General features: G+C 37.9%; 2 protein-coding genes across 3 annotated transcripts; one reads left to right on the top strand and one right to left on the bottom strand.

Moving 5' to 3' along the window:
* Positions 1–546: 546 nt before the first annotated feature.
* On the top strand, positions 547–9,638 carry LOC113681792 (melatonin receptor type 1A). 2 transcript variants are annotated; one of them, XM_027198912.2, is made up of 3 exons: positions 547–932; positions 4,115–4,499; positions 8,018–9,638. In XM_027198912.2, the coding sequence occupies exons 2-3, from the start codon at positions 4,147–4,149 to the stop codon at positions 8,742–8,744; spliced, it is 1,080 nt and encodes a 359-aa protein (XP_027054713.2). In that variant the 5' UTR covers positions 547–932; positions 4,115–4,146; the 3' UTR covers positions 8,745–9,638. The 2 variants fall into 2 exon arrangements, with proteins under 2 accessions (XP_027054713.2, XP_089056404.1); XM_089200278.1 differs by lacking the exon at positions 547–932 and having other exon boundaries at positions 4,047–4,499.
* LOC113681793 (O-acyltransferase like protein-like) lies at positions 9,106–21,921 on the bottom strand. Its single transcript, XM_089200236.1, has 15 exons — positions 21,642–21,921; positions 19,989–20,119; positions 19,390–19,474; positions 18,425–18,548; positions 17,593–17,837; positions 16,546–16,716; positions 15,892–15,985; positions 14,175–14,267; positions 13,208–13,376; positions 12,879–12,958; positions 12,129–12,257; positions 11,314–11,440; positions 10,813–11,020; positions 10,543–10,685; positions 9,106–10,013 (listed from the first exon to the last, which is right to left on the bottom strand). Exons 1-15 carry the CDS (start codon positions 21,874–21,876, stop codon positions 9,903–9,905), a joined length of 2,145 nt encoding a protein of 714 aa, XP_089056362.1. The 5' UTR covers positions 21,877–21,921; the 3' UTR covers positions 9,106–9,902.
* Between the last annotated feature and the right edge of the window lie 646 nt (positions 21,922–22,567).

Below are 22,567 nucleotides of genomic sequence, written 5' to 3'. Positions count from 1 at the left end.
GACATTAATTTTAAAGGGTTTAGAATAGTTATTCTGTAAGTCGAAACAAACCACTTAAAACATCCTCCCCAGTAAAGAAATTGACTAATAATTTCTTCCCATAACTGGCCTGTCTCACGGTTATGAGTGTAACGAGACACGGTGTGTTTTAATCATGTCAAATGATTAACTAATTGACTCTCAGTAACCTAACACGTTTTCTCGCAACTGAATCAAGTGAACTGTGTTCGGGTTCATGAAGACTGGGTCTAGTACAGGCGATGCCTCATTGTTAAGCCTCTAGCCTAAAAGCGCGAGCGAAGAATTCTTGCCTTTGAACTGCGGTTAGTACACAGGAATATTTAGCAACTATAAGATCCTTGACAACTATCTCATTTGCCTTTCTGTGTTTACCCTCTTTTCTCATAGGTTTGGTAATAGATGACCTCGTTGTACGTGCTTTTATTTCGCAACATAAGTAAATCGAAGCGTAATTAATAGTCTCCTGTCATTTATAAAGCAAATAAGGACGTTATTGTATTGATAACAAAATTCAACAAGCAACGAAATTCACGGGCCTTGGAGATTATCAAAACGTTTTCCTCGGAAACATTTAGAATCACTAGGTCGTCATGTCAGTGACAAATCTCACAGTATGAGATGAAAAATGGCAAGATAATGGTCGAAGCCAACCGTTAGACTGTTTTGCGTGTTTCAAAGAAAGGTGCTTCTACTCATTATTAAAATCACCCCGTGCGAAGTGATATTAGCAAGATATGACGTTCCGTCAGCCAATCAGATCGCACGCTTCTGTTTAATCACCTCAGCAATTTTAGGATAAGTTAAAGGCAGGAGGGTGCTAAAATGGAAAGCAGATGCTTCGAGTCTCCACGAGATTGCTAAGGTTCTAGACGACCAAACAGAAAACCTTTTCACATTTGAAGAAACCACAGGTATTTTTGTCTACGTTTCCCTCGTTATGTCAGAAAAGGTCGAGTGCAATGTTTATGCGTGTGTTTTACCTTCGTATGATTGATAAGTTGCAGATGCTATAAAGAACTGCAAATATCTTCGTGTTACAAATCTGAACTCTGCATTAATACACCAAAGTTGTTAAATGCTGTTTAAGTGGCGAATTCATTTCTCCAGATTCTTACTTCGCGCCAAAAGCTGCTTACAGTCAGTGTTTTGAACCATTGCTGCGAATGAAATAACGAAGCGAAGGTTCTTCTTTTAAATAAGGCTTTTATATTTATTGTAATTTTCCAACGATCGATTGACAGTTGGAATTATTTCCCTCAGCGATGATCTCATTTCTTATATGTATTAATTCAAAATTTGCATCTGTGTGTTCAGTATAAATATCGATCACGAATAAATCGACCGAAGCAAGAGTTATGCTGGTAAAATAAGTCGTTTATTTCTATGGAAATTTGCCTGTAAGTGTGTGTTAAGAACAAATATCACGAATATATTGGCGAAGCTAAGGCGTTTTCCTCGCAAATAAGTCATTTATTTTTATGGCATATTCCTACTTGATTAGTTCAAAAGACATCTGAAATCATTTGCCACTGAGATAAATCGTAACTCTCTAATTACTGGCGTTTGATTTTAAGCTTTCATGGAAGGGCATATTGTCTCATGCAAAAGCTTCAAGCACATGCTGTATTTGCCATGACAAATTTTAATTATCAAACTGAGCAGAACAAAGGCTCGGCCTAAAAAGCTGATAAATATTGTTTGCGAGAGTAAACCATCGATTTGAACACCTGCTGAGTAGACCTGTTATGACTAAATTTCTATTTCTTTCTTTTGCAAATGATTTTTTTTCTCTACTTTTGCTCAAAGAGTAAGTGGAAAGCGGTTTAATAATCGCCAATCGATATCACTTTTAAGTCTTACATGTGTTGCAACAGTGTCATCTTACAAAGTGAATTCGTGCTTGATAAGTTCGCCTATTAAAGATCTTTAAATGACGGGGGACATTTTTGTTCCGGTTAACAATCAAATTAGCAGAAACAGTGCGTTTAACAAGGATTGGGTTCTTATTTTCAGTTCATTGTTTGCCTGTAATTGGGCGCGATTTTGTCTCTTCGGCTGCGCGGAGGTGTATGATACTTGCGAATCACTTCCGAAAGAGCCAATCAGCGTGCACGAAAAGCTTTGTTTACCTGTGTGGTATTTAGAAAAAAGACTGTTTTTGAACAACGGACCTGAAAGGTCTTTGGGTCAGTGCTCTAACGTGCCGAAAAATTTCGCTTTTCACCTGTAGATTTGTGTATTATCACCTATACAATATAGTGATCCACTTTCATTGTATCTTACTCTTAGCTTCAATTCAGGTGAAATGAGTGACCAGATCGTTTAATGTAATGGACATATTTTTCAGGGCTTTCTCGAACTCACAAAGATCGGCTCAAAGCAAATTGATTTTACCTGTCAATTTTGATTAAGGATGGATTTCTTCGTATGGTGAGAACTTTTAGTCTAGTAACGGCACGGGTTTTGCCGAAATATTAGCGAAAACACTCCACGTTTTTTAGCATCTTGATAAACTTTCAATATTTTTTCTCTTATTTAAATTATATCAAAATGATTGGCTATTTTCTCACTTTCAAACATTCCACCTAATAGCAGGGATAGGCTTCTTTTAATGGCAAATGATTAAATCTTGCATGTGTAATTTCTCGTTCTATCCTCGCTTTTGTTTCTTGTCTACTGCATACGAGATAATTAGTGGTCCTAAGCCGTGTCATCTTTATTCGTTAAGTCACACTGGGATTACGAGAGTTAAGTAGTCAAGGGTTTTAAAGAGTTTCGCTTTACAGTAGTAAGTACGCCACTAAATTCACACACAATGTATGAGATAAGACATACTCCTTTTCGAGGGAGTAAGTACAATCTTCTTTCGAGGCCTGATTTTTTTGTTCAGTCAAGTTTTCACAATGATTTTAATTGTTAACTGTAAGAGACCAACATGTCACCTTTCACTTGACAAGTTAAGAACTAAGATCATGTGTTTCAATTTACGCTTTGGGTAAGAGAAGCGACAGGTAATGGATTTTTTTTTGAAAACCGATATCAGATAATCTCGTCACTTATTAATCAGTGTAAAATGACAGATTAATGTTGAATAACCAATCTTGATTTGCAAACTGAAGCTGGGATTGAGTCGGATCGTATAGTGAGTCGTAACAGTCTATATATGGTAAGGTGCCTGCAAAATTTTAAGGATAATTTGGTTTCATCAACTGAGTTGACAAGGTAAATATATTGGCCACCGTCATGTACAAAGTTTCCAAAGCTGACGTTTCGAGCGTTAGCAGTTGATAAAAAAAAATCTTCTTGCATTACTCCCACCGCGCAGCGCTACAGTTTCTTTAGAAACTAACCCCCTTAGAACAAAATTAAGACTTGGTGGATGTACTTAAAATTTATATCAGATTAAGCTTTGTTTTTCATTGAAATGTTCGCGGCATTTTGTTTAAGCGCAAAAATATTTAATAATTAAAATTATAAATTCTGCCTTTTCTTGCGCATATCACCTTCTGGCCCGGGTTGTTCAAAGCTGGGTGAAGATAATCCAAGGTTAGGGTGGAATTTGATTTCAGGTCTAAAAGCTTTAAAAGAAAATTTAGTTCAAATCTTTTTGCTTCCAATATGCCCCTTGGGTGTTCTAAAAACAATAGAGAAAATGTTCCCTAAGAGGCTTTGGAAAAAGAAAAAAAACCTGGATTAAAATTTAACCATGGTTAGCGCTAATTTGCTTTCAAAAAAGCAGCTGAACATTTTCTATTTTTCCTGAAAATTAAAAAGGGATTCAGTAAGGAATAAAGAGACGTCAATAAAAGTCATTTGTTAATCAAATATTTATCTTATTTTCAAGCAAAACACCTGTTTGTGAAAGAATATGGAATATGGGTGGGTGTTAATTGAAGCTTTGGAGAGGTTTTATTTTGGGGCTTTTAAAGATTATGTGAAGGACGTTGCCCCTAGGGAAACATTGCCTCTAAGGAAACACTTCTTAAGTGCAAACGAATTAGTTCATGTGTCATATGTTAATTTTCTCTTTTCGTGACAGTTAGGTTTTTTTTAAATGTTATCTCATTGAGGATTGTAGTTATTTCCCTTTAAGCGAGGTGATCAGTTGACTTGCAATCTGAAATCATGGCGGCTCCTACGACATCTCTACACGAAGAACTGTTGTCCCGATCGATTTCCTCCACTGCTGGGGAATCATTCCTGTACGCGTTCATTGTATCTGTAGGCACTGTTGGTAACTTTGCAGTTCTTCTGGTCTTGTACAAAAATCATCGTCTCCGGAACATTCCCGCGTATTTTGTTGTTTCCTTGGCGATATCTGATATCATAATGCTGGATTTGTGCGCGCCATTTTCAATAGCAGTTCTTATGACTGGCAACTGGTTATTTGGAGACCTACTCTGCCAGATTCAAGGTTTCATCGTCATGTTGGTCGCCTGTGCTTCGTTAGGAACACTTGCTCTAGTTGCGATAAACAGGTAGGAGGATAAATTCAGTTTTAATTCAATGACTTCAATTTTTGATAAATGAAGTAGAGATTTGGAAAGAAAGATCTGTTTTGATGAAGAGTGCCAACCTTTGTTTTCAATATTTGTTTGACTTTTTTTATCTTAGCTCTAGTGAATATTTTTTCCAGGCGTATTTTGGCATTCGTTTATCAACGGCTCGCAAGCGCCATTCGCTGATAGAATGGGTCAGGGGAATTGTAATTGCGCTGCATGTATTGTAGTGACGAGGACGAGAAACGGTGTTGTAAAGCAAAGCTACAATCAGGGTAAATTCAAGTTTTCTCCCTTGAGCAAGAGGAAACATCATTTAAAATTACTTATTAGACAAAAGACCAAACCTAAAATTTAATTTTAGTTTCCGCACCACAATCGATGGCCAATCAGACTCGTGCAGCTCAGTTCCTTGTAGATCATATAAACCTAGATTATCATTCGGCTTAATTTTGTAAGTATCAACGCTATATAAGGTCAACTTAACCCGTCGCCTCACAATTCCCTTTTTGTTCGCCGTTGTCTTCTGCGTCCCCCTCTTTTATTACACAGATGCAAAATAATTTGTTTCCTCTCAGTTTATTGAACGAAACTAGAAACAAAATATAGCGCAAGGCAGGATCTGCAAATCGTTTTCAGGAAAAACTCTTATTAAGCTGTGCCGGTGCAGGGTTAAAAAAAAAGAAGAAAAAAATGAATGTCGTTAACAATGATGGTCCTTGTGCTATGTAGCATTGACAATAGTCCTTCCCGCTGTTAGGATCAGTTGAGTCAAAAGTGTCGTGTGTGCGAATGGATGAAGATAAAATTCAATTTGCTACTTCCAAGGTTGTTAAATGGAAAAGGGACACCTTCCATGCACGATTCTTTTATTACTGGTTTCCTTTGTAAACACTTTATTGGCAAATACAGTGTCATTACATTTATTCGGAACACCCTGTCTTGACAGTTGGATTCACCCCAATTATTACTTTTTCCACTTTCAAGAAGACATTTTTTAAACAAAAAAATGGCGTTATCTTTAAAGTGAGGTTATTACTTGGTTATTACCAAGTCCTATTCACAGAGTTGCAATTCGCTTTATTCAAATATTTTGATTCTGATCCATTTTTTTCTTTTCGGTGTACCAAATCGGGAAAATTATTATTTGCACTTGTTTCCCAAGTCAAGATAAAAATAAATAAATAAAAAAACTTTGGAACAACATGCGACACGCATAAATTTCTGGCGAATTATTAATCGTTGCATTCTCATTTCATCCGTACTTTTTTAGTGTCATGATGATGATCTATGGTAAAATGTTGGAAGATTCAATTCCATTTGAGTATTTTTTCTCCGTTGTCAAAGAAATGCAATAATAAAATTCATTAGATGAATAAATTTTTTTTTTGAACCAAAAAGTAAATACCTCAAATTGGTGTCAGGCTACCAGCCTAGTTGAATTGTTACTTGTAAGTTAAGCGAATTGTGTGAGCAGAATTTGAAACAATTTGCTCTAACTTTAAGATGCCGCTTTTTTTCTTAAGGAGTTTTTCGGTCACATTTGATTTGACTTGCATGAGTTGTTTATGCTGAAATTAGGTGGAAAAACCGACCGTCTTAAAATTGACTAAAATGTATAACAACTCACAAGTCTGACGGAAAAATCGGTAGCGTAGATACTGTGGTTCTTCTTAAATATTTTAGGGACACTTAATCGAACTCATCAAAAAAAGCTTTCATTGCAAGTCACGTTTAACTGAAAATAGTTTTGCATCTAGTCGGGGTGGACAGGATGGGGATTCTAAGAAAAAATTACTCCAAAGAATTTCCTTTTATTCCTTGCGTTGAAAGGCGCAGAGCCGATGAAAGAGCGGGAAAGCACGAGCACTGGGTTCTATTGGTTGGAAAGAAGGCACCGGCCTGCGTTTGCTAAGCTAAATCATCATGTAACTCCTTGAAATTCAATCTATGGTTCCTCCTCCAGTTTAGAGACGAAACCAGAGATTTCTTGTCAACTCCTTTCCTTGACTCGAGCAGTTTACATTGCGCCTAATATCAGGGAGTTGACGGAATTAAAATTTTTAATGTCTGCTGATTTTTGGAGGATGCCATATACCACCAGAAATACACAATGTCCAATAAGTATTACAATTTAGAATTGCACTATATTCATCTGGATAGAAATAACATGAATGACTAAACTTCTACCACACTTGATTAGAAGTGATTTGCCGAAACAGATTCATATTTACTGACACCATTTTCCAATCAAAGTGCACTGTGAGCAAACTCGTGAATTGACACATGATTTTTTAGATTATGTTTAATGTTATCTGGTTTAGGGAATTTTGTGGTTGATTGTCATATCTAGATTACGAGCAGTAGTTCAGTGTTCGCTGATGTAGCAAAGAAACAAAGTAACGTTGGGATAAGAAGGCATTAAAATTGAAATGATCATGCTATTACATTTGACAAGGTGGATGATGTCATGTGTTTTAAACGTCTATCATTTTTGTTTCTGGTTCAAAAGAAAAGGTTGAAGTAAATGTGGGTGAAAAGTGAAATTTACTGTCTTTCGTTGTAAATATTAGAAAATCAAGGCAATACTGTCTTAATGAAAACATTAACGATTCCCTCTTTATCAAATGAGACAAACGGGTACGAGTATTGAGTGATATAACTAAGCCAAGCCTGCCACCGTCATTTTGGATCTCCTCCTGGGTAGATTTAAGTCACGTGCTAGGCAACGTATAATCAATAACAAGATAGAATTTCATTTCAGGCCTATTTATCAATTTTGTGGTGTGTAACTTTCGCATTTTAGTACGTTGTATGTATGTTGAATCTTCAAATTGTCTTGAAACTTAAAAGAAAATTGTCCTTTAAAAATTCACTGAAAATCGGTAGCTAAAATTGTTTGTTTAGGTGTTATTTGATTTTCGTGTTAACTTGTTATTTCGTCAGTCGCCGGCATCTTTTGTTGCTTCACACAGGAAAAACACACGCGACGAAACGTAATGATCAATTTTGTCCTCAATCTCACGCTATAACAGAAAAAGCTTTTGAACATCTGTAAACTCCGAGAGCTTGGCAGTAAGTGATATTTTCAATGAATCTTCGGATTGTTTTCAAGTTCAAGGATTGTAAATTACAATTTTATGAAAAACGAAGGTTGTTCTGTTATTTCAGTGTGAATCCTTGCATGCCTGCCAGTCGCTGGCGCCGCTTGTTGAAACTAAAACGAAAAAAAAACTCTTTTAAGATTATTATTGGCTTCTTTTTCACCCCACCACTATTCTTAGCAACAAAGGTCGCCATTTCGTCTGTTTATTGCTCGCCAAAAACTATAAAATGCACTCAAAAGCCTAAAATCTAAAAAAAGTTTACAGGAATCGACCAATCGAGCGAGCGAATTCCATTCCCCACATCGTATCTATAACTCGCTCTTGCGCATGCGCGCAATTTACGAGTTAAAAAGGATCCATCTACTGATACCTTTTGGTTTTGTTTCTCAGATATTTTCATATTGTCAAAACCTCACAGTACAGAGTTATCTTCACTCCAAGGAACGCAGTCCTCATCATACTCGGTGGATGGGCATCTGCCTTTATCACACCTTTGACTTACACTGCGGCTGGTAAAGATTACGTATTCCAACCTGGAAAGTTCTTTTGTTTCATGGAATCGAAGTTCACTTTGCTCGTGCTACCCTTTTACGGTTTTATTGCCATCTCAATGTTAATTCTCATCGTATGCTACCTGAGTGTGTTCAAAGCGTTGAAAGCCCATGAGAAAAACGTTGCAAACAATCTTCGGAAAGGAAACACCCGCCAAATAGTAATTTCGTTGGAAGATATCAGGGTCACCAAGATTTTATTTGCTACTGTGGTAGGCTTCGTCCTGTGCTGGACACCAGTACTGGTGATTGACATTGTCGATGCATTTCTTGGGTCGGAATGGGAGCTAACCCGTGGAACCTATTACATGTATACCATATTTGGTATTACAAGTTCCGCCATTAACCCTATAATTTATGGAGTCATGAATCCTTCCTACAGGAAAGCTTATTGCCGGTTATTCGGATGCCGCCGAGTAGGTCGCGTCGGAGATGTGCCAACTACCCAGGGACCGGAGCTGACGAAACATGAATTGATCCCGCCAGCAAACGATGATTCGTCAAAGACTTATTCACAGCAGATCCCACGGTCTGCTCACCAGGTTCCTTCTTCTGATCAAGAGTGAGAGGGTAATACGAAAGCCCCACAAAGGCAAAATTAAGTTAAACTTTTATCAAAATGTACAAGACGAGCTGGCGTTTTACAATGCAGCTAAAAAGTTCAAAATAATCAGGGAACTGTGTGGTATGCTGATCAAGCACGAACTCCACAAAAATCGAATCCACGGAAATCAGATCAACCATGAAAGTTTTTTGGTCTTCAAAGCGTCTCTGTTTCGAAAAAGTGAGAGATAAAAACAAACAAACGTACAATCATAAGCGAAAAAAAAAATGCGAATAAGAAGGGTTTACGGACTAGGCAATTCAAGCCAAGATAAATCATTTAATTTGAAGTAAAGACACGAAACACTAAAAAAACGGCCCTGATTTATATCCCCAAACGTAAACGTCCCCTTTATTATGCATCATAATACTCATATCCTACGATGCGATGTTACAAGTAATGTTTACAGGGGTTAAAAAGGGGCATTAAGCCCTTACTCGTATGCTTTATTACTTACAAAAGTTAGATATGAAGTACCAAGCTAACAGCACAAGACATGGGTATTAGGCCCTCTGCATAGCCATTTAACTTGTTTTGGTAAACACATGAAACTGTCGCGGTAAGATTAACTATAATTAACAATTTTGAAGCCACTGACAAATAAGTGCAAGATTTAATCGTTAAATACAAAAGTTAACAAGACTTGCAAGGTAACAAAAGTTAGTCTCTAGAATGGACGTCTTTCAAAACGCCCCCACCATCAAGCAGCTCAATCTCGCTTTTAATCGTAAATGGCCTCAAAATTCGAAATTCTGTTTTTAATTTCGTACGCAAGGTCACTTGACTTGGAAATACAACGATATTTATCTGAGAAGGAAAATAATAAAAGCTCCATCGCACGATGATAATTGCTAAATGTGTGAGGTTGAGTCGTGGCCTTGATTTACTACGCTTTCTAACAACATGCGAACCATGAAGTTAATGTTGAGGACCTCTCAGGAAACAAGGATGATGTTTCAGAAAGTTTAAAAGATTGTGTTATGAGGTTTGATGACAAGATTTCGGTTCAGTTTGTTATCACTTTTTTTGCATTTCGAGATTCGTTAATTTCTGGCTATAAGACCGAAAATTAGCATTTAATTGTATGGCGCAATATGACAAGTGAAAACGACCTCAGAAATCAACGATCAAAAATAAGCTTCTCTAACTGCATCATGGGAAATTCCACGCAAACTGACACCACGAAAGCGGCTGCATATGAAATACCGACCACTCCAACAAAAGAGATGGACTGCAAAGTAAAGTAACACAACAGTTAGAAACATTGGTCTACGCATAATCATGTGCCTGTCAGGAGAGCTTTCGAGGCAAGTTTTGTCGAAGGCTGCGATAGATTATTCCTGTAATGAAGTTGAAGCAGTGGCAAGAAGTTTGAATGTCGACGATTTTTCTTGTTTGTCGCACTATTCACTAATAACTCACGCCCTTCGAAGAAGGCGTGAGTTAAAAATTCGGCTTAGTTCTTCTTCAGTCCTAAATTGTCGTTGAGTCAAAAAGCACACTCGTGAGTGCAATTTTTTCACAAGAAAGCAGGGGAAAAGATTTCCACATCATTCTCGAATTCTTTTCACAAGCCTTTAACTCAGCAAATGTCAAATGGATGTGTTTGACCCTTCCATTAAAAAACGATAACACTAATGAGCTCAGATTCGTTTCCAACTAATACTAACTGACTCGTTTACGCAATTAATGAAAGTAAACTATGTTGTTGTTCTATTTAATTTCTATAAATTTCTCAAGACAAAATCGACACAACTTACAATGTGGACATCAGAGTATGCTTGCACAGTCTCGAACGATCCATAGAGTGCAACAATGGCAATTATATGGACAAGGTACGCACAGTAAGTCAGACGGCTTAATGGAATCCAGAATCGAGCTGACAAAATTTTATTCACCAAACCTTCAAAGCAGACAAGCAAAGACCAGCAAAAATAAATGGATTACAAAAGTCGCCTAGTTCTCAAAATGCAAAAACACATAATGTACCTCGTAAAACTGCTGAGATTTCTCATAACACAAAAACTTACCACCAAATCCGTTTTGACAAGCAAAAATCACCCAGGCTAAGGCCAAGCTCCACGCAAAGCGGGAAAATGTCCCGTATGTGATATTCTCGGCGCGAGAGAAAGGTTCAGGATGGTCTTTTCGTAAAGCTTTGTATTCGCCATAAAGCGTCGACAGAGCGAGGGCAATAGCCACACACCAACCAGCCATGTTCAACAAGCGCATGTTGGTCTTACAAGAGAAAACAAGATCTCTAATGATCGCGTTAATTAAAGGCAACTGATAAATCTTCAGAAACATTTCTCCTCGGTAACACAATGAAAACATATTGACTCAAAAATCCGTAAATGTAACTCATTAAAAATTCATAATGATAACAATCTGAAATAAATGTAATTGGAACAAATTATACAATGTTAATCTTGTAGCTAATCGTGGGAGCACCTCTCGGAATCATTCACGACATTCAACGGCAATAAACACCAAGCAACGAAAAGGATAGGCATCAAAATACAACATAGTACCTTTGAGGGAAGCTTCCAATTCTTTGCGTGAACAAGTAGGTAACCCAACACCATACCAACAAGATATGGTGCAATTCGACAGTAGGGCTTGACATATGTGAGGGACGAAGAATCAATACCAGCCGCTCTACAACAAAATGATGAACAAGAAACACATAAGCGATTTAATAATCAGGGCTTTTGCTGCAAAGGTCAGCCTCTTTGATTAAATCGCGTGTTTTGGCTTGTGATAGACGCGCTTTATCTGTTTTCCAGCAATAAACCTGTAAGTTCACACAACTATCGTGGCGTGTTGTTAATCTCCAATGCTAAGTTCAGAGTAGGCCCTTTGTTCCAGTAGGGAGAGGTTTAAAGATTTACAATTTACGTGACAAGTTTCTTGGCTGTCTTTCGGCAGCGATTCACATTCCTTGGTTGGCTTGTTCGAATCACAAGTTCGCTAGCTCGGTGCAAGGACAGATTTTTCATTTAGCTCTGAGAGCTTTGCCGAAAATTTTCCTGCTTATACAGGGGGTGCACTTTTTCCTCGAAAACCTCTCAAAATTCTAGAATAATGCACAGTTTCATAGAAAAGAGATCAAAATCAAGTTTATCTCTAAATTCTGATTTAGCACCAACTACCTCGAACAACTGGGCCCGGTGAAAACAGTTTCCGTGAGATTAAAATGCCACACCCAAGAACCTTCTTAACGATTTAAACCCTGATATTTGGATCCGGCGTTCATCACAGTAACCAGCACGCTGCCTCTTCTCTCAATACGGATTTGCAATTTACTTTTGCATATTTTACATAAGGGTAAGTAAGAATATCTTACGCTTCAGCAGTAGCTGCAGGACTTAGCTGAACCGCAGCAAGATGATAATGTGCATATAAGATAGCTGTTGTGATAAAACTGATCCCCATCAACGCAGCAACAATGAAAAGCAGTCCCCGCAAGCGGAATCTAATCACAAAAATACGTCACAGTTAGAAACAACAAAAATACTCTAGGATGCAAGTTAAGAAAAATGCACGAATTTCCCTATGAGAAAATCTTAGTAGCAATAATTTTTTTTGTGCCAATAATACATTTGCGTCCTTGGCACAAAAGAAGTGATAGTTATATAAGTACCATTTGTGTACTTTCGTTGCCAACGTTACATCTTGATACAGCGGTCATGTCAGTCGATCACACAAATAATAAAAGGACTTTATATTTCAAAAGTAGAAACTATACGAAATCATTGACTATCCTTAAAGTGAACTATACTTTTCAACACGAAAAAGGTTTAATTCTGTGTATTACTAGAACCTCACAGAAACGCTAAAGCGCCACGCAAAAGCAGCAGTTGGGAGCATTACCATACTCAATTCAGGACTAAAATAAATCAAAATTTTATCTAGTGATTGGTCTAAACACATCTTGAAACCGAATATGAGGCTTACAGTTTTCCTCGCATGAAGCTATAGTGCGCACTAAGTTTTTGCGAAAATTCAGGCCACAATGAAATATATATGTTCTGTCTGGATGGTGCAAGGTTGATACCTAACATTTCTAAAGAAGCGAGATTTTTAGCCTGAATACCTGTATGCCGTGAAGAGGATAGCAGGAGAGATGATATAGAACTGCATATCATTAGCTAAGTACCAGGACCAGCCCATACACTGTAAAGAAAACAATGATAGGATCCATACACGTAAAACTGTCAATAAACAGTCCACAAAAGGCTACACTTCCGTATCTGTCTTAAAACGTGGGAGTGGAGTTTGGATATCAGAACTCTGAAATTCTTCCCTCTGCAAATGTCCCTCAGCCTCAACAGGCATGTTCTTTTTCCAGGCTGATAATAAGTAAAGGTCTCCATTTAAACATACACAACATCTACTATCCTGAACATTAGTTTTAAGTCATACCGAAATTGAAAATTTAGTGGGATAAAAGTTGTTGATGTAGAGAAGATTCGTCCACCAGTAACTGTCGCAAGTGTTGCCCGCCTGCAATGTATACCACATCGGACCCTCGCCCAAGAATGGTGTCATTTTATCGAAAAACAGCAAAACGAACATGTAAGTTGGAGTCAACCTGTAAAGAATTGATGAATAAACTTTAAACGAGATATCTTCCAGTTCAATACTATTATCACAAAGATAAGAACCTCAAGGCAAAAATGTAGGTTTTAAAGCGTCACACAATCGACTTTCGCCTGAAGGGTCTGTCCTCTAGCGAGAGGGTTAATTAACTATTCAGCTGAGTCCTTCAACGAGTAACACACGTTTGTTTTTAAATTGCCGATTTATTATTCCAAACCTTAACTTTAAGGCCCGTGTTCTCACAACTTTCCGTGCTTTTCCTGTTCTAGATTGATTCATTTGTCGGATAAAGTCTTTTGACATGAATAACAGAAATCGCTAGAAACTACGACGGACACACAGGATGTGAGTAAGTTTTATCGATTTAACGTGTAAAATGTTCATATTTCGAAATATTTATTGTTGTACATCGACCATATTTTGTTCCCCATACTATTCCTTATAACGTGTTCAAATGTTCAACGGTTCCTCTCGCAACTTAACACCGAGTCACACAACGCGTGACGCTTTCATGAATTAATCGTCGGCTTTTTCTCGAGACGTGAGCTTTGTCCGCCTATGTTTTCCAAGAGACAAATTTCAGATATTCGAATTGAATTCCCCCAATGCATTTAGAGTAATTACAGGTTCAAGAAGCTGTTTTGACCAACAGCCCTTCACACGCAATGTCAAACTGCATAACTAGAACTGAAGGTACTTGAACTTGTACAGTACCTTCTACACTCTAAATATTACATTACCGTCCTCTGAATAGAAGTGAAAAAATACAATATCATATCCATGCTTGTACCTCCAGAAACGGTGAAAGTAATACATGAAGAGTGGAAGTTCCCCATTTTTCTTTTCCATATTACGAAGTGCCAGATAAGCCACCAAAAGGCCGCTGGTTTCAAAATGAATAAAAGTAGTTAAGATCATCACTCAATTTACAAAACTTCCTCAAGAAAATCAAGAAAATAACATCTTTCAGTTGTGTTTTTCAAAATGCTGCTGAATACCATAGATACACTGATAAGTAGAGAATAATACATGGGTGCGATAGCTCACGAATGAGAAGTCGAGTTGAACACGAGAAGAGAAATTTCATATTTACAAGCAACCATGTATTATTTTGTTTATCGTCTAAACTCAAGAGCCTTTTACTGACAAGAAAAGTCGACTTTATTAATGAATGAAAATGAAAGGATCGACAGTCCCCGAATAAAAATCGTTAAATGCGTTGGCGCACTCAAGATGAAAATTAACAATTGGTTCATACGTTAGCGTGCGTTCATAGAGATATGAAGCACGCGGGAAATTTGGAGAACACGAAAGATGCGTAAGAGTTGCTCAAGGCGTAGCCGAGAGCAGCTCTGTCTTCTTGAGTGCTCTCCAAACTTCCCAAGTGCTTCATATCTCGATGAACGCACAGCTGACATATGAACCAATTGTTTTATAACATTTTAAACCCGATGGAAATTTTTTTTCTCGAGGGATTTGTTTGCTGACGTCATGAGCGTGCACAATAGGAATATGAAGCACGCTCGCGCTATTGAATTAGATTAGACAAATTTACTAGCTATGTTATAACATGGGTTGAATCACTACAAAACAAACAATGGGCCTAGTTTACATTATACAAATTCTCAGTCATTGAATTGGTCCTTATCGACAGAAGAAATCTTTCAGGCACACGGCCAAAATCGGCCTGTGGCAAATCTTACAGTTTTCGATTTTCTTTCTCAGCCGCGAGAAATGCCATTGCCAAAGCCACTGAAAACCGAAAAAAACCACTGGAAAACCGAAAGTTACAAGTTGTAACTTTCGGTTTTTCTTTCCGTATTTTGGTTTTCTTCCCCTTCTAGGAAAGTTTGAACATCACTATCAGTAAGTGACACGGATTTTACGGTGTTTTCGCAGCCATAATCCGAAAAAAATTCCGACAAAAAACTTTGGATTAAGAATTGCGAAGGCTTTGTCCGACCGAGTGGCGCGAAAAGCGAGTGACGTGTCAGCAGCTGATTGGCGACATCAAACACACGTGAAAAAATATCGTATTTTTTTTCACGTGTGTTGTTACGGCTTTTCTCAGGGCTGGAAATCCTTGTTGTTTACATGATAAAGAGCTAGTACTGATCTGTCGCAAAAAGTGGAGATCACGATACTGGCAGGAAGCTGTCTGGAGTTAGGACCGGTCGTTACTTACCGCCTGGGGAGGGGGGGAGGGGGAAGAAGGGGGGAAGGAAAAGGAGGATTTTGGTTGTGTTACAATAAAATTTACCCAGTAGGCTCTGTAGAATTCTCATAATCCCCTTCGTTGGCAGTTAATGGGCGGTCAATATTTGATGGTACCTCTTTTATACTCTGTTGATGACGACTGATCCCGCTTTGTTCCTCCCGAAACTCCTCCGTTACACAATTACACATAATATGGAGACAAACTTACAAAAATGCGTTTACATTGGATTTTATTCAGGGTTTAAGATGACCTCGAAAATGGTTTCAGGACTAAAAGATGCAGAACGTACCTGAGGAAAAAGAAAGTATCCACTGAAAAGGTTGCATTGCCAACCGCTTGGAATGTGAACCGATGAATAATGTTTGTAAATAACTTCAAATTACCTACAGCAAATCAGAATAAGAAAATTGATATGGTTAGTTGCAAGACGCTCGTAAACATCTCGATGAGACAAGTTGTCCACATTCGTCATGAAACAAGTGATATGAAAAAGAAAATCGAACAACAGGTGAAGAATTAATATGAGAGAAAAAAACTGATCAAAATAATGATTGAGAAAAACAACTTTTAACTACGTTTCAGATATAGTTTAGTGCAATCAACACTTGTAATGTAAGTTGTGTGAGAAGTGATGATATTGTAAGTGTTGCTAGTATTGTCATGTTTGTGGCTCCAGTATGGAAGTGTCAGTAGCATTTAGTAGTCACTTAACGCAACCTACCTTAGCGTTCGAACAATATCAGTGTAGTCAGGGTTTAAATTAAATAATAGCGGTGGTAGTAGCAATAGAATTGTAAGTGGGGTTGATACTAAAGTGCAAATAGCTTTAATATTATAGTGCCGATAGCGTTAGTAGCTAAATAAAAAGTAAAGTAATGTAGAAACTATCAGTGTAATTAGTATCTTTACAGAAGACAAAATATAAGCAAAATCAAATACTTACTAATAGATGTTATCATTTGTACGGAGAAGAGATGTCCTAAGATGACCCACCACATGCTTAGCACTCTCATACCATTAATTGATGTGATGGCACTGGGAGGGACATTGGTATCCATGATGCGATTTGTATTTTGGATCCATGAAAAACATAACAAGAATCGCGACACAAAATCTACGGCAAAAAATCAAAGAAATCTTGTTAAGTAATAGAGAGTGCCACTTGTCCTATTTTAAAGGCTGCAGTTTGAAGGGGTTCGACTTGAGTATTTCAGCGACTCGCACTGTAAATATCTTAGTGCTGCATAAAAATTAGTATGATTCTCAGACGGTCTACTGTCGCAGTAAATTCGTCGGGGAAATACACCCTGTGAACACATTTTGCAAACCCACTACAGAAATTCAAACGGAAGGCGACCACACTCTTCTCGGTCAATCTGAAAATTTTCAAATCGTTGTTAAGAAAAACATCTGAATTTCCTAAAATTTATGTCTACAATTTTCTTTCTCCTTCCGCGGAAACATTATTCAGTGTTTGGACACATCGGCGTGTTCAATCAGTGAGGTTCACCTTTGAGGATCCTTTCGATATTTGATTTCCATTCTGGTTCGTTGGCGGATTATTTTTTTTCAAGCCTTACAAATCCTTTGTAAACGTCCAGAACTGTCGTGTAAGTGTGGTCTTCGTAGCCTTATGAAACCTTCTATTTAGCATCAGACAACGCAGCTCTCAATGGAAAAGATCTTTGTGTGAAAACAAGTAGTTATACGCGATTTCATTGGCCTCTCAAACATAATGGTTCCATGAGGTGAGGAAAGAGAATTCCGATGATCCCAAGGTTCTTTAGGCTACGAAACGAAAAGGTGAGGTGGGGGAGTGGGCGACTTTGAACAAGTTGGGAAGCAACCCAACCCGCAGATCAAACAATTCTCAAAAAAATATCTGTAGCATTTAGAACCCTCAGAGGATGAATTGATACACTACATCCACAGTTGAATAAGCGCAATAAAAGTTCAACGACCACAGCACACTGATTTACATAATACCTACTTGGCTTAGCGGGTTCTTGAGGAAGGCTCGACAAAATTGGCCTTGAACTCGAGGAAACTGTGGAAGAGTGGATTAGATTTGAGCTGTCACTGAAGGTATCATGGTCTGTTGCCATGGAGGCCCCTCTGACCGGCATGAAGCCATCACTTTTGTTGACAGGTGTGGAGTGTGGTTTCATAAAGCCAATAGCTATGTCCAAGCTGGTTCCAACCAGACAGAGAAGCAAGACTAAGCCAATTAAAATCCTGTGAGGATGAAGAGAATTAAAAAAATACTTACCTACAGGACATCGTGCAAATTCAGAGTCAGGTATGAGTTAGAGTTTCTTGAACCATTGAAAATCAATAGTAATTCGTCTTGTGTAAAAAAAAAAAAAAAGGTTCGACAATATTACAGCAGTCCAAGAAAGTTATCAAACCTCTCATGGATTTGTAAATTTAATACATTTGGAAGGACTCAAAATTGAGGTATAACTCTGCGATGATTTTGAGAAATTTAAATGTAGAACAAAAGCTCAGACTATTGGGAAATTTTTCTATGGCCTTATGAGTATAGTTTTTAACGTATCGCGAGCGCTGGCCCAACATCAAATTACTAGTTGGCAGAAAGCATAATTAGCAAAAGGAATTATGTTGCATCCGGTAGATTTGCAGGAGTATTGCACAAATTTGATAGCAGTGCTATAGCCGTCAGAGGAGGGCCCAAGTATTACGCTATAAATTATCTTAACTGAAAAGATGTGACTCTTTGGGAACAAGGCACACTTTAAAGCGGCAGTCATCAATAGTGTTACACTGAATATCTTTGTCTCACAATCAGCATATGTACTCACAGCGTTAACTTTACTCCCGTTGTGTATTCCGAAGGTTTATTACAGAAAACAGGTTTCTTATGGGATTTATCTCCGATGAAACTGACTGGCTGAGAGTCCAAGCTCACCACCGACTCATTGCCACCTGAAAAGGGGAGTATTTTGTCGTTAGAGTGTATGTGTTTCTTCAATTAATCTTGTTTTCTACGTCATTAACCCTTTAGGCCTTAATCTTTTCATTCCAAGCAGCATCAATACACTTACTTAGGTTCTCTGTACAACTTCATTACACTGTTATATGGACAGCTGATGATGATTTAAATAATAATAAAGAAGTAATAATATTTTGGAAAAATTAAACCAAATTCCTAGGACTAACTGAAAAACAAATATTCTATATTCCTTTTCACTTCTTGGCAGTTCATACAATTAAAAACGAGCTCGTGTCGACCCTGGTTTCACTTAAGATCGTACAAATCCTCACCATTGTTTAGTTGTAGTTGGCTATCGCTTGTTGGGTAAAGAAGAGTATGTAAACACTGATCAAGTGAGAGATGTAGAAGGCTAATGGTTAGTGCGCTGGACTCCGGTTCAGGACCTGGTCAGGTCAATGTGTTGTGTTCTTAGGCAAGATCCGTTATTCTCACAGTGCCCCTCCCCCCGAAGAGTATAAAAAGGATACCGGCGAATCGTAAGGGAAGTCTGCTAAAATGCTGGAGGGTAACCGCGCGACGGACTAACATCCCATCCAGGGGAGAGTAGTGATACCTCAAGTCACAAGTTACTTCATGCTAAGGAAACCGAGATAAGTTCGCTTAGGTGGCCACTTGGCCCGGGTAAAACCTAAACACTGATCACACATCAGCATTACAGCTGTGGATGTAGTTGGTATTTTGCTATCTCACTACTTCATGTTTTAAACATAACTCAGTCAAAATCTATACGCGGACCTTCATCGAAGGAAACGACACTGAACATGTGTTTACCTGTAAAGATTTCTTGTAGAGCTTTCGTTACATCCTCTTCACTGCATTGTTTTGGCGCACAGACACCCCAATGTATGGGCACAGTCTTCGTGAAAAAGGGAAAAAAAACAATCAGAAAAATTAGTACCATAGAAAAATTCTAATAAAACGCTGATGAGGTTGGAAAAAATCTTCTAGGTTCGCATACAGATGGCTAAATCTCCCAGATTAAAATAAAATTGGACATCATCATCATGAAAGAGGGATTCTAAACTAAATTTCAACTCCACCAGGAAAAGGAGGAGATTGCCTTTGGAAGGAGAGTTATGTTTTTTGTTTGTTTGTTTGTTTTTTAACATTCGAATTATCATTTACAAACTGCATAGACTGCTTGAGAATGGGGACTTATCTACCTTCATTATAGCAAAAATATTTTGTTGAAGAATTTTTCGTTGTATCTTTGCAACTCTTTCTTCTTTCCGAGTTTTGATGATGTACGTCCATTTAGCAATTTCAGTTCATAGGGAGAAAGTGTAATTCAGCAGTCACAACAACAAAAACAACAAACAGAAGTTGCATCTCTTAAGTATCTTGGATCAAACAATCTATAAACACTTCACCTTATTTAATGAGATGTAAGCTAGGCAATAGTGTGCATCACTGATGGTCTTTGTGCATTCACTGTAGGATCCTAACCAACCAAAATTTCCCAATAGAAATCCACTTTGAGGTTTACCAAGGGCATCTAGGTCTAAAGAAAAAAAATCAATTTACACTTCTGTTTACTGGTATCATTCTCTGATTAGGCGCCACGATTACATCATTGTCTTTGTTCGTGTTTTTTGTTTTTGCTAAGCTTTAGTCTTGGCGTTCTTGCAGTTCTTGTTAATTAGTCTCATATTGTGTTCTTTCTTCGTTCAATATGTTTGGTTTTATTTTGCATTTGTGTGTTGTGTCTCGGTTGATTATTTTTCGTCAGTTCAGGTTTATTTCTGCGTTGGTTGAAGACTATTTCAGTCGTAGTGGGTTTTTTTTTCACCGCTTCGATGGCTTTGCTTTTCTTCGCTTCGTGTTTTGCATCGATTAGTCTGGTTTTGTTTGGTCGATTTAACGAAATTTGCGACTACAATCTGTATAATCCTTTTCGACGTGATGACCTTTAGTGGCGTTTCTAGTTCAGTCTCCTTTACACAGTTTCTCTGGTCACGTAATACAACAACAACAACAAAGAAAAGCCTTCGAAGTGATAATAATCGTCTGCCAAGGTCCACTCCATCATAGGACGCTTTCCGACACTTGCCATATTGACAGACCATCTCACAAAGACAACAATGCGTGACCCTCTCTCATGTGTCCCCGCAAGTAATGTCTTTCTTACTGAGTAGCCATTGAAAACATTTGTTTTTTAACACCAAAATGCAATCATGATTTAACAAAATTGAACAATGTTTAACGCATTTTAAAGGCATCGGCGTAAAATCAAGACCGCGATAAATTTATGAGCGGATCACCATTGTTTTCATTGAAGTAAAATTGAATGTCACGCAACAACCGGTTGAGTATTTCGCCGGAACAAAAATGAGAATGAAATAACAGAAGAAGATTCCGAGACAAATTTCCTGCATTCCATTTCTTAACTGATACCTTCGTCTGCTTCTGATTACACTGAAGTAGCCCTGAAATGGAGGGCACGAAATCCTTAATTGGTCGCCTCAAGAATGACCTACGAAATGAAACCCAATCGCTTGGCGATCGCCGATCAACACTAAAGGATTATAAATGCCGGGTAAACATGCATTCGTTTGACCTCGAGACTTATGAGTCATGTCTCTTTTTGGCGCAATGCTTCATGATTTGTCAGCAACTTTTTTCCAAATTTCATGTTACATTTTAACATATCTATTAATTCACGAGTACCAAGTTTTAAACACGAAAATTCACGATTCCTTCTAATCTAATCGCTTTGATTCTTAATTCATGATTCTGCTTCAAACTCCGAGTGCTTACACTTATCTTAACGCCACACAAGTCTTCACAAAAAAAAATTCATTTTAGAGAAAAGAGCTTCGTTGAGTGAAGAAAGTTAGGATGCATCTTAGATCCTAAGTTTGATATGGCCTTTATTCACGTTTTCGTGACATCGGCGACAGGAAGCGGTATTTTTGACTTAGCGACTCGTGAAAGCTTAATTTAACTTTTCAGTTCACCGTGCACAAACAAGATGACACAATGGTTGTGCTTTTTTATAAACTTAACACGCTATCCATACTCACATTGTGTAAAGTCAGGCTTTGAGGGCAGATTCGTCAGAGTTTCCCTACATTCCTCGGAAACGTTCAAAGTGAAAGAGATATTTGGAAGTGACTCAAGAGAGACACCTAACTTTTTAAAAATCTCATCGTAAGCTGTACGTGTCAGTCTGTAGGATGCCAATGATAGCTTCTGGAATGAGCAAAGCAAGAAAAAAACGGCGAAGACCTTGAAAGCCACCTTGCAACATTCTGCCATTTTGGATCCTCAAGTCACGAGATCTATCTGAATAATATACGTCCGCAATACGTAACCGGCTTCAAAAATAGCTTGGATGCGTGGATCATCGGAGCGCGTAATGTTTACCTTAGCGTTACAAAGTAACGCTAGTTATAAAAGGAAAAAAAGGGCATTTTCTTTATTTATAGATATCTCGTTCGTTGTTCTTGACATTGCCGTTACAGTTTCTATTGAGAAAAATCTCTTAAGAAGGATCCTAAAAAATTATAAAAACATCTATTTTCTGCGCGAAATCCATGGAATGGAATTCCGGCTAAAAGGAACGTCGTGTTCCTCGTTTGCCTGAAAAGTATTCGAAGGCAACCCGAGCGCAGACTCAACAATTTATAGGTTTTCGGCAAAAAGTTGAGAAGTCTGCTGGAGGCTTTACGAAAGTTACATTTAATAACTTTTAATAATAACTCTATATTTAATAAGATAAAAATATACTATAATAGGGACTTTCATACCGTGAGGTCTGGGTTCTAGTTTAAGCTTGTAACGACAACTAAACAAACATGAGGTTGTGAATGGGATTAACCGACTAGCGACAAAGGGCGAAAAATACTACCGACTACCGACAAAACGAGAAAAAAATTACCGACTACCGACAGAAAAAAAATTAACCGACTACAGGCCTGGGCCGACATTATCGTTATTTTTTTTTCAG

Source organism: Pocillopora damicornis, chromosome 3, assembly GCF_964200805.1.
Source record: "Pocillopora damicornis chromosome 3, jaPocDami1.2, whole genome shotgun sequence".
NCBI lineage: Eukaryota > Metazoa > Cnidaria > Anthozoa > Scleractinia > Pocilloporidae > Pocillopora > Pocillopora damicornis.
This window is presented reverse-complemented; position numbering and strand designations above follow the sequence as displayed.